Raw genomic sequence first — 12,219 nt, 5'->3', positions numbered from 1 at the left:
ATTTTTGCTTATTGTTGGGATAAGAAATAAACTAATAGATTGATTGTACAAAGGCTAAGGGTATTTTTGTTGTTGTTGTAAAGTGCACTATGTTATGAAGTTAAGAGTGCAAGAAGGTAAATTAAAGTGAGTAATATTATAGTGGTGGGGGGAGTTGGTTGAATGGCTGTAGGATGGAAAACAAACTAAAAACTTAAAAAACCACTGAAATAAAAACCAAATTTCATTAACAGAGGCTAAATAGGTATAAAGAAAAAATAAATAATCTTTTGTTGGGACGTACACACACAAATTGTTTTTACAACGCATTCTTGACCAAGAAGTTTTTCTTAAACAATTTTTTAGAAGTCGTTCCTTGCGTTTTAATTTTTTTGGTTAATTAATTGTTTTTTTTTTTGATTTCAGGCTTAAATTATTATTCAGGAAACACAATTTTTTGTTTATACATGTACATAAAAAGAAAACATTTTTTGTCTGGCTTTTTTTTTGTTTTGTTTGTTTGTTTGTCTGTTTGTTTTCTGATTATTTGCTTTTTTGCTGTTGTTATGTTAATGACATATGTTAATTACATATGATATGGATTTCGGCTGGTTGGTAGCAGTAGAGTAGCACAAGCACCTGTCCTGAGGATGAGGTCTGTAGATACGATGATACGTCCGTCTCGATCATACAGCTTCTCAGTGTGTCAGGTATGAACATCCCTTTTTGCACACAACCTTGTGCAATGAATGTGTATTTTTGTTTTTGTTCTTTTGTGCGCTAGTTTGAACTTTGAGCTGATCTCTTTTCTCTCTCTCTCTTTCACTTATTGCACGATTTGTTGTTTCTTGGTTTTAGATCTCGGCTTCTTGATTTTCGTTTCTTGATTTTTCGGTCCTTATACTTTATTTTTGTGCATGTGTTGTTTTTTAAGTTTTAATTAAAAAATTGATGATGTTCCTTTGATGATTCAACTTATAGACGTCCTGTATTTGCAAAAGCGATAGAAAAAATTGATAAGCTTAGGCAAAAGTGTGCAAGAAAAAGAAATGCTCTTAACCTGCGTGTCAATTGCGTTAAAATATAATTTTATCTAATGGTCAATGCATTTTGTAATCCATTGAATTAGTCAAATGCGTATTGTGACAACGGATACGTTGACAAAGATAAACCTTACAGAAATTAACCATGGAATAGGAAGGTTTTTTTGTGAGAAGACTATTTTTTCAGCTTATCTCGGAGCCCAAGAATAAATTAAGAAACCAAATACTTCTTTTGAAATCTCATAATAATGGATCTCCTGGAAAAGAAAACCTGAGTCATTTATCAAAAAGACACATGTGCATTTTATTTAAAACAAAGATTTGTATATACCAACACTCCACTTCAACTGAAAACGCACCAATCAGAAGAGGGGGGGTCATTCACACCCTTAACATAAAGATGAGTTTTTGAGACCGCTTAAAAATGTCTTTTAATGTTCTGTAAAAGGGGCTGACAAAATTTAAATAATAAATTGTGTATCTCAACTAATTTAATAGTTTGGAGGGTTTTTTGTGCATTTCACCCAGAAATGTTAAAAATTATCTTGAAACGTAGCTTTATTCTAAAAACAGTATCTACATATATCCTGATCTTGTTAGCATTTCTATAAATGGGAAAACGCTTCAAAAATTTGGTTGCAAAAAACCAGTAAAGGAGAAAGTTTGACAGTAAAATGTGATCTTTTTCTAGAACACAAATTCTAAAAATTTACTCTTTTGCGTGAACCAATTCAAAATATTTTGATTTTCAAGGAGTCACCAAAACGTTGAAATTAGGGATAGCAAAATGTTTGGTTCTTGAATTTAAGTAAAAAGGTTCATTTAAGTACTAAGCATCTCCAAAAATTAAATAAAAATAAATTAAGATAAACAAATAAGTTGGAAAGAAACTATAGTTTGGCACTCACAAATACGTTGCAGAATGTATTTTCACTTTAGTTTTCGAGACATTCAAAGCTTTTATATTAAATCAATAAATATAAATTGTTTACTAGGTTTTCTAATCAGAAATTAGTTTAACGAGACATTTGTATTCTTGAAATACGTGTTTAAATGTCACTTCGGCAGTATCCAAAACATTCACTTCAAAAAGTAGATTTCTTTTAGTTTTGTATGATCTTAAAATTAATTGTATTTAGTAGAAATCAATTTTTAAAGGAAAAAAAAAACACTTTAAGAAAGCCTAACTATTCATGTGCGTCAAAGAAAAATGGTTTTGAAGACGAGTTCAAGGAACTTAAAGACAATTTAATATTTCTTATTCAAGGTTTCTTCTTAAGAACCTGGACGTTTGGTCTCTCTCTCAAAAAAGACCTTATGAAAATAATTCAAAGCATTGCTTAAGTTTTTCCAAATTTTTCACTGTGTGAAAACAAAGATTTTATTTGTTTTTGACAGCAAACCAATTTTTGGTGAATATCGTAAAATTAATAATAAATCTTTGTTTATACAACTTAATTGTATAAGCTTTATGGCTCATATGACTCTCCACCGCTAAATCGTCCATTTATCAAAAATTTATGAATTCGTTCTAATCTCCCAGAGGAGGGTCATGACGCACACACATTTTTAAAAATACTTTTTATCTTATTTTTGTTTTTAAATATTGCCATTCGTTGATGCTAACTAGTTCCTTAAGATTTTAGAGAAAAAAAGTCTTTCATACGTAAAGTAGAATTTTTTTTTATTGTCAACTGAATAGACACAGCGACAAGTTGTTTGTAACCGTTTTCAAGTACTGGATACAGTAAATCAACACTTTATTGTTCTCAGTGAATTTTTAAGACCAATGTGTAGATCAAAAGCTAAATTCGACTTGCAAGGCCTTACTGGACGAGCAGTAACTGATAAAATTGGTTGAAGTTTTAATGTTTTTATTTCTTACTTGGAAAATAAAGATTCGTACAGAAGAAAACATAAAGTAAAAGAAACTTCAAACACAGAAGCTTTCAAAAAAAATCAATGTGTGTATCTGATTCTTCTGATTCTTGGGCAAAAATGAAACAAAAATGTGCGTAACCGTAAGTCGCTCAGCAGTTTTAATAGTTGTTAAGATTCGAGCCATATTAAATAATTTAGACTTTAGAAAAAACACTACTTGACAAAGAACGGAAACCTATGCCATTGGAGTTTTTCAAAACTCAAATAAGCTGGAAAAAGAATGGTATCACTTGGTTTTTTTTACATGTAAAGCCATTTATTTTCGATGGCCCTGATGTGTTAACCTATTATCTATATATATATATATCTTCGGAATACATTTTTATAAATAACTCAAAAAAAATATTAAATTTTTGCTAGTAGAAAGCTTGGCCTTCTTAACCTCAATATTCTGAAAAAATGTAAAAATTATTTTCAAAATTTTGTGTGCATATTTAGTTGAAGCGGAGTGTAGTTGAATTGTCAATGCAGTTGATTGGGGTCAGATTGAGGACGGAGCGTAGTGTAGTTGAATTGTCAATGCAGTTGATGGGGTCAGATTGAAGACGTTTGCTCGTTTAGTAACTTTCTTTATAAATGAATAAATGGAAATACAAAATAACGGTAATACCTACAACTATATGCTTTACTTTTCCTTTTTCATTGTTGAAAAATTACAGTTTAAGCTTTTGTTATGATTTTTCTTAATTTTTTGTGTTTAAAACAATTTTTGTTGTAAGTGCATGATTTAAAAACAAACTAATTGAATAGCGCCGGGTTTCCCAAAGTGTGTTCCGCAGGGCATTTGGTGCTCCGCCAAGAATATCCAAGTGCTCAGCGAAAATATTTAAAAAAATATATAAAAATTCAAAGACGAACTAGTAACTTGTAATTTTGATCGTAACAGTCGGATTTGAAATTCATATTTTAAGAAAAACAGACAAAAAAAGTGTTATTTTCTTAGTTGTAAGGAACACTTTTTTTGGCTTAAGTAGGAAAATGACGCAATAGAGACAGCGGCGTTACAGATTTCTGAAGAATTTGAGCTTGACGATTTGACTAGTATTATTTCCACGGTGATCAATGCTACAGAAAAAAAAATCTGTTAAAAGGAAGTACCACGAATCATATTTGAATTTTGGATTTGCTGAGACAAGTGACAACAAGTGAGGTCGAACAGTGATATGTTTCCATGAAAACTTAAACGTCACTTTGCAGGGATTCATCCAGATTGCAAAAGCAAGCCGACTGATTTCTTCTAAGAAAGTATGCTGAACTTACTAAATTATTACATATCACTCGACAGTGAATGAAAATGCGTTGATGGCGTCCTACATAGTAAGTTCCGAATAGCCCAAACTGGTGAAGCCCATACTTAAAACTTAATTGTTGGGTAAAAAGACCAAAAAATTAGTTGACACCGTTCCTTCGTCAAATAACATAACACACGAATCGGAGACTTCGCAAATGGATGAATAAACGTATGTGTGTTGCAGGGTTGGCTCTTTTAATAGTATCTGTGCGCTGCCAATATCTACAGTCCTTTCAAGAAGATCTGCTATTCTGCAAACGTTGGACGAAAGCGTGAAAATAATCAACTTTATTAAATCACGGTCAAAGAATATAAGGCTTTTTAAAGTATTGTGTGATGACATGGGTAGTCTACACACGACTTTACTTCTTCACGCGGAAGTAAGGTTGCTTTCTCGCGGAAAAACACTGACGCAGCTTTTCGAAATGAGAGCTGAAGTTAGAACCTTTCTCATTGCCGACTACTTTGTTTTGGGGGACATGTGTGTAATGAGCGTTAGTTATTGAAATTGGCGTATCTGTCAGATATATTTAAAAACAAAAATTACTTGAGTGTATAACTTCTGGAAAGGCAATGACTGTTTTTGATGCCAATGACAAAACAGAAGCATTTAAAAATAAAATCCAGTTTTGGGCTGAATCTATAAAAAATCGAAACCTAGACAGCTTCCCAATGCTCAAAGAATTTAAAAAAGAAATAGCTTTGGACATTCCCGGTGATATTTTAAACGATTTTCATATCCACCTAGTAGGGTTGCTGGATAGCTTCCTCCACTATTTTCCAGACGAATCCCATCTGAACATTAAGGAAAACGTATGGGTATTGGAGAAACCACCTTCCCTCACATCGCTGCAATTTGAGTGCTTGATTGACCTGACATCAGATTCTTTGATAAAAGAACTTTTTGCAACAAAGAATTCTTTATCAGAATTCTAGTGTAAGTTGAAAGACGAGTTCAGTTTACTTCCAGAGAAAGCTAAAATAATTCTTCTTTCGTTTGCAACAACATACATGTGTGAATCAAGGTTCTCTGCATATGTTGCAACCAAAACAAAATATAGATCCCGTCTCGATTCTAATTCATAAAATATAATTATGTAATTCCTTATTAAGTTAAGTAAACATTTTTCTTGTGTTTTTCGTTGTTGAAACTGTTTCCTGAATTCAATAAAAGTAACTACGAAAAACCGCATATGCGCATCGAAGTGCTCCGCGTGAAATTTCTCACGCAAAAAGTACTCCACGACTACAAAGATTGGGAACCGCTGGAATATGGTATTGGCTTAAAATAAAAATATAATACATAATCATGGGTATTACCGTTATTTTTTTTGTCCATTGTTGGTGCATTCTTATGAACTTAATTTCTTGTTATTGATAAGAATCGAATATTTCTTGTACTAAATAATTTTTTATCTGGCCACAAATATAAAGTACATTTTATTTTCTATTTAATATTGGATATTTTGTGATCAAAATTTTATTATGTATCAACACTGCATATTTTAGGCATACTGACCACGAGATCCAACACAATGAGTCGGTAACAGTATTACAATTTTTATTGGCTGGGGTCAAGAAATAATGTTTATGTCTACAGTTTCTTGAGACTTGCTTTTTGATGTAGAAGCTTTCAAGATATTCTGCGAGTGGTTTAATTCGGGAGACTATGCTGCCCATTTTACAACATCAATATTTTTCTGAAACCGCTATTTAACCATTACTCAAGTTACAACACATTTTTTCATCGCACAACGATTATTGTAAGAAAGGTTTGTTCAGCATTGCGTAGATCAACATTTACAAAAAATTCTCATCGACTCCTGAGCATAACCACATAATGTATTTTGATTTCATCTTAAATAATATTTGATTGATTTTCATTATCTACAATAATTCAAACAAAGTATTATCTCTTTTGTCATTATGAAGGCCCACTAGGAAATTCCAGTTATGTTTCACACTTTATTAATGACGTTTGCACATACGGGAAAATGTCAAAATCTCATTTAGGAATTAGATTTGAAAAAAAATATTTTAACGCCACTGGTACTCGGTCTAGTGCTTGATTTGTACTTGTCTTTTGAAACTTACTTAAGATTTATTGTTTGAGAAATTCTTTCTTAGCTATTTTTTTAACTTAATAACTGCTGAATTTCAAACATTTTTTCTCTTTCAATCATGCAAAAGACAGGCGAAGATCAAGTAATATCCGAAAGAATTATAGAGCTATGTTTATCGATTGACAATTATTGAATACTTGCGCAAGAAAATTGATTACTTACGTTTTTTGTAGGACTGGAGGTTCTTTTACTTAGTCGATGTAATAGAAACTTTTTTTCTTTAAAGTGCGTCCTGCTTATTTGAAATTGGCCAAACTGGAAAAATATTTCCATGGTTTTTAAGGTTTTTTAGTATATGGGCTTGTGTGTGTTTGTGAAAGTCTGTGATACGGGGATGAGAAATCGTCTATTCCTTTTTTATCTGGATAAGGAGACCTGTAATAAAATGTTGTTTTATAATAATAATAATAATAATATCTTTATAATGCTGGTGAAGCTAATTCCAAGCTTAGTTTGTATGGTTTTATCAGTTTGGATTAGAAAGCGTTTAACTTATAAGCTATTAAACTAGAACCATTTAATTCATAAGCTAGTTAGGGACTTATGAAATAAAATAAAGTAATAAGTGATAAAAAGTCATAACCTTCTTAGTTACTTATTAATTTTAAATATTAATTCTTATGAAGAAGAAAAAAGTATTTAACTAAGAATGAACAAATAACATTGAAATATTAATAACAAACGTTTCAAATTGGAATTAATAAGCAAAACAAAATCTAAAAGCTCATATGTAATAAGAAATAGAAAGATCTATTTTTTAAAGTCACTAACAAGCTTATGAATCAATTAACTTTATAGTGTTAACATAACCGGTCCGATTTGACGAATTGAAAGTTTTGACATTTCTCGGCGTTTTAAGGTCCCTAGAGTCTAAATTTTCCAATAAATTTTGTTACGCAGATAGTAATGCAAAAAGATGCAAGAAAGGATAATACTGAAGCTTGGTAAAATTGATTTTCGACTTAAATCTCCTTTCAAACAGAAAACAATAACATACAGTAAAATTGTTTATAGAAATCCAGCATTCAAATCTGTCACAAAAATTAAATTCTCAAATGAAGGTATTGACATAAGAAGTCCAAATTAAAAAAAAAATGCGAATAAAATTGATAAAAATCGGTTTGCGTCCTCGTACCTCGTCGGTAAATATAGATTTTGAAATCAAACTATTTCATTATGGTAAATATTATTGGTAATTTTTAGTTGATAACTGACTAATTATGAAAACCTAAAAAAACAACAAAAAACTCATAAGAAATGGTTTTCGACTCAAGTATTATATATTATATATGCATGTATTAACTAGCTTTTAAATTAAATGGTTTTTCATAAATTACTAAATAGTTTATAGCTTATGAATAAAATGTTTTTGAATCCGTCATCGGCTGCCGAGAGTTAAGCTGGGAAGTGCCTTAAGCTTCAGCAACCCTGCTTAAAAGTTTAAAACCCTGAATCTGTTTTAAGAAGAGCAGACTAAGTGAGTAAAGACTTACTTTAAATACTTTATTTTAAATTGATTATATACATGGCAATTGGTTAACTATCGTACAAATAACACTGTAAATAAAAAAGATGCAGATAAGTCAATCTCAATAGTATTACGTTTAATAAATTAAGCTTGATATTTTTTGCACACATTTTATATATTCTTGCCATAAATGAATTTAAAACAAAACTATACTTAAATCTCAATTATTTTTCCAAGTTTTTTTCGCAATCGCGGGATCGACAAGATCCCAAAAAACTGAATAAATAGGCGGATCAGGAAACATTATTTAAAAATAAATATTAAAAAGGTAGATTTATTAGATATATTTTAAGCCGGACGACGTGCCATGAAAAACTGTAAATTTCTTTTTTAAAATAACGGACATTTTTTTAAAATATTCAAAAAACTCAGACTGCAGACTTTAACTCACTGGCTTAGATCGAAAACAACTAGCTCCTTGTTTAAAGTTAATATTATAATTTTACATATTTCTTATGGTTATAAATTATTTAAAAAATTGTTATAAATGCTGAGACGAAGTATCTAAATTAATACAAGAACAATGTCTTATAATGGGTACTTACCATTAACTTATCCGAACGACTTAGGACATCCGATGTTTTATTTCTATTTCCGTATTTTATAAACTTCTTTTAAACAAAAAATGTAAAACAATTAACTTTATTTCTTTCCATTTTTCATTTTTGTCATCCTCTTTGATTCTGAAGTCGGCTTAAATGTTTGTTTATATTTTTTTGGTTTACTTATTCTAAGAAAATAAATCAATAACAAAAATATGAGAGATCATTATTTATAAAAATCCTACCAATAATATTTTCAAAAATTGTATGAAATTGTTATGTATTTGATATTTTTGACAATAACAAAATAAAGACACAACAATAAAATTTATTGTTGCAACTGACTGGAACTTAATTATTACTACCTAATTTCATTTATGATAGTTTGCCAAAAATATTCAATTTCAGTAACCATTCTTAAATTGCACTTAGACATTTCGAACATAAGCCTGAGAATAGGTTTATGAATTCTCAAAAACGAATAGCATATCAATTTGAAATCACCACCCCCCGTGTCTGCTACTTTAATCTTGCAACAATTAATATTGGCTGCAAAGACAGCATTGAAAAAAAGGAAATTCTTTTTTTTGGAAGCTCATATCACGTAATTCAAATTATGTGATGCACTTGGAAAAAATGCTTTTTCCGTGGAGACATTTAAAATCATTATTAATATTTTAAAACTGTTATTGGTATCCTTTGAGACACACAGTGAAAGAAAAATAGCATAAGGATTTACATTAGGTAGGGCACAGTAATTATTTTTATTTGGTGCTCCTGAACAAAAATTATTTTAAATTTTACTTTTTCACGTCTTTTTTTTCGTCTTGTCTTTTTTTTGGTTTAACTATAAAATGTCAAGCGATTTTCCCGAGCAGAACACGTCGGTCGTCGTCTTTAACAATAAACAAGACACATGACGACGCATCACAACTATAAAACGCAGTAAGTCGATGGATGTAAGGGATTCATTTATTTATTTATTTATTTAACGTCATGAAATTTTATAACATTTCAAAAAAAACAATTTTTATAAAACTTTTTACTTTACTTTACTTTACTTTAAAGATTAAATAGATGTAAAACTTTTGTTCAGAAAAGGCAAAACTTAAAAAAAAAATAATAACATACCTCAAGGATGTGGCTTGAATAAACTTTTGTCAGGATAACATTTTACAGACAAAATTTACAGAAAAAAAATAAAAATTTATTTCGAAAAGAAGAAGAGGAAAACAAAAGATCCGTTTCGATATTTTTATTTATATAAAAAACTGTAAGAAATAAAAAGAACAACACACACAGAAGTTGGTAAAGTGTGTTTTTATATTAAACAGTGTGTTGTAATAAGTATAGAATATTATAGGGAAAATAAAGGACCGTAATGAAAAACAAATGTCAAGAAACTAAAATAACGTGTTGTAGATATTTTTTGAGACTGTCCAAGAGCCCAAAGGTTGGGTTTTTTTCAGCTAGGTAGATAGTTAGATACGTTTTGTGTGAAATACTATTTCGACGGAGGAGCAGCAAGAAATAATAACAAGAGAGAGAGAGTTGCACAATGTCTCGATGGAGTATCGAGTATACATTTTTGTGTGGGCTATTTTTGTAAGAGATTTCACATAATCCTCAACCTCAAGAATCGTTTTGTACTCGTCGTAGTCGTAATTTTCTATCTATTGGAAACTCGCTCTTGTTAACTTCGTTGGACATTTATAAAAAGAGCTTACAAATACATGCACAAAAAAAAATGTCCGTTTCTATAGTCTCTGCTCTGGTGAAAATGTGAAAATGCCTTCATTTGTTTCTTTTTTGTGATAATGGCTTTTCTTCTTTATAGAAAGGCAAGATATACGCATGTGTCGAAATTGAGAGCAATTTTGAAGACAAATTAAACGGTTGCCAATTTAAGAAGAATCTAATTCTTTCAAAAATATTTGAAAAACTTGATTTACATTTTATAATAATAATAATAAAATAACTAATTGTCTTCGTTTTTTTAACTTAACGTCAATAATGTTGGCCAAAAGGTTAAACCATTAATCGAATTTAAAATTTCATGGTTCAAAACAAAATGACATCAATTAAACACAGAATACCTACTTCGAAAATTTTAATATCATCTCAAAATGAATAACATCATCTTAAGAACTTAATTTTGGGTAGCATTATTGTAATCGAAGACGGATCCAGAATTTCATTTACATATTTCAAGAGTTAAACAAATGTGATATTTTGTTTGTAGGAGATTACGTATTTTTTCGGACTCAATTTTCGGAAGTCTATTGTATCGTTATAAGTGTCCTTGCTCTTTATAAATATCCTTACTCATAGGAGCTGATGCTAGAAGACAAATTCTAACAAAATTACTTTTTTGCGTGAAACGGTTGAAAATATTTTCATCTTAAAGGAGTCAGTCAAGAAAACTTAAAAATTTTGGAGAAAAAAATGTTGGATTTTTGAATTTAAGGAAAAAGGTACATTTAAGTACATAATTTCTCTAAAAATGAAATGAAAACAAATAAGTTGGGAAGAAACTTTAGTGTGGGACTCACAAATTACACGTTCTTGAGAAATGCAAAGGTTTTATATTCAATTAATAGATATAAAACGTTCATTAATGCAATATTGCAAGTTTTGAATTCAAAGGAATTCGTACAAAAATTTAAAAAAAATAATTTCTCAGGAGTGTGATTACCCCTGCCTTCTTTCTGAGATCAAATTAAAACTAGCTCTTAAATTAAGTTTTCTGGAGGTTAATAAAATTTACACAACTAAAGAGAAATGAGTAGATAAGGAACGAGCCCAAAAATATTATCCTATTGTTCCGATTGGCGAACTTGAACACTAGATCATCAATGTGTAAGACGGCCATATATCAAACGAATACAAAATTTAAATTTAATGGTTGTTGAATGTTATATTCCGCTAAAATCTTGATATCTTATGCTTCAAAATAAATGTATGAAAAATGTTCATGAAAAGAATTCAAAATGAGAACATTGAATCTTGAGCGTTATTAGTTTTATACCGACAATTGTGTGATTCTGTTTTCAATCGTTGAAGAGTTATGTCAAAGTGGTAACCGCCTTTTGTTACTGGTATTTAAGTTACTACGAGTATAGTGCTTCTTTTAGGTGCGTGGAAAACTGCTTTGCTAGTTCCACAGTAGCGGGAAATTTTTAACAACCAAAATCAAACTTCCTGCAATAAATATTTTTAAAGAAAAAAAATCCATACAGAATATTTTAATTTTAGTTCATGGTCTATGATAGAGATATTTGTTGGTACTTCAATGAAACTCAACATTGTTATGATAACTAATCAACAACTAGACCACTATATTGTTTTTAAAATTTAAAACATGGTATAAAACTATTTAGATGTACAATACTTTAAAGGACACGTTCCAATTTTGTCCATGTCGATTTTTGACAAGCCGCGCCGGCAGCACAAGGACACAGGAGATACATTTGTTGAAACAATAGAAAAACAGACGAATTCAGAGCGTGTATTTTAAAATATTGTGTAATCAAAATTAAGGAGCCAGTTATAGTTTTCATTGCATTTAATCATTGGAGATTTTTTTAAAATTTTTCTGATTGAAATCCAACCAGATGAATTGAATCGATTCAATTTTTGACTGATTTCCAATAGTTTTCATTCTTAAAAAATGTGTACTTGTTTTTTTTTTTTAATATTTTGTTGATAAAGTCTAAAGCTATAGTTTGATTTCTAACAAGCGACTAATTATTTTTGCATTTCACTGTTAAAA

General features: G+C 30.0%; 1 protein-coding gene across 5 annotated transcripts in view; it reads right to left on the bottom strand.

The window, feature by feature from the left end:
* The window catches only part of LOC129953176 (nuclear factor 1 X-type), a 31,316-nt gene extending 21,386 nt beyond the window's left edge, over positions 1-9,930 (bottom strand). Inside the window, exons 1-4 of one of the 5 annotated variants that reach the window (XM_056066040.1) lie at positions 9,579-9,930; positions 8,451-8,635; positions 6,540-6,752; positions 619-965 (exon numbers count right to left, since the gene is read on the bottom strand). In XM_056066040.1, the coding sequence (XP_055922015.1) occupies positions 619-699 (81 nt within the window). In that variant the 5' untranslated portion in view covers positions 700-965; positions 6,540-6,752; positions 8,451-8,635; positions 9,579-9,930. Of the gene's footprint in view, positions 1-283; positions 966-6,539; positions 6,753-8,450; positions 8,636-9,578 lie in introns of all 5 variants that reach the window. The other 4 variants (XM_056066038.1, XM_056066041.1, XM_056066042.1 and 1 more) reach the window with 4 other exon arrangements.
* Between the last annotated feature and the right edge of the window lie 2,289 nt (positions 9,931-12,219).

Source organism: Eupeodes corollae, chromosome X, assembly GCF_945859685.1.
Source record: "Eupeodes corollae chromosome X, idEupCoro1.1, whole genome shotgun sequence".
Taxonomy (NCBI): domain Eukaryota; kingdom Metazoa; phylum Arthropoda; class Insecta; order Diptera; family Syrphidae; genus Eupeodes; species Eupeodes corollae.
Note: the sequence above shows the minus strand (reverse complement) of the source record. Positions and strands in the feature narration are given on the sequence as shown.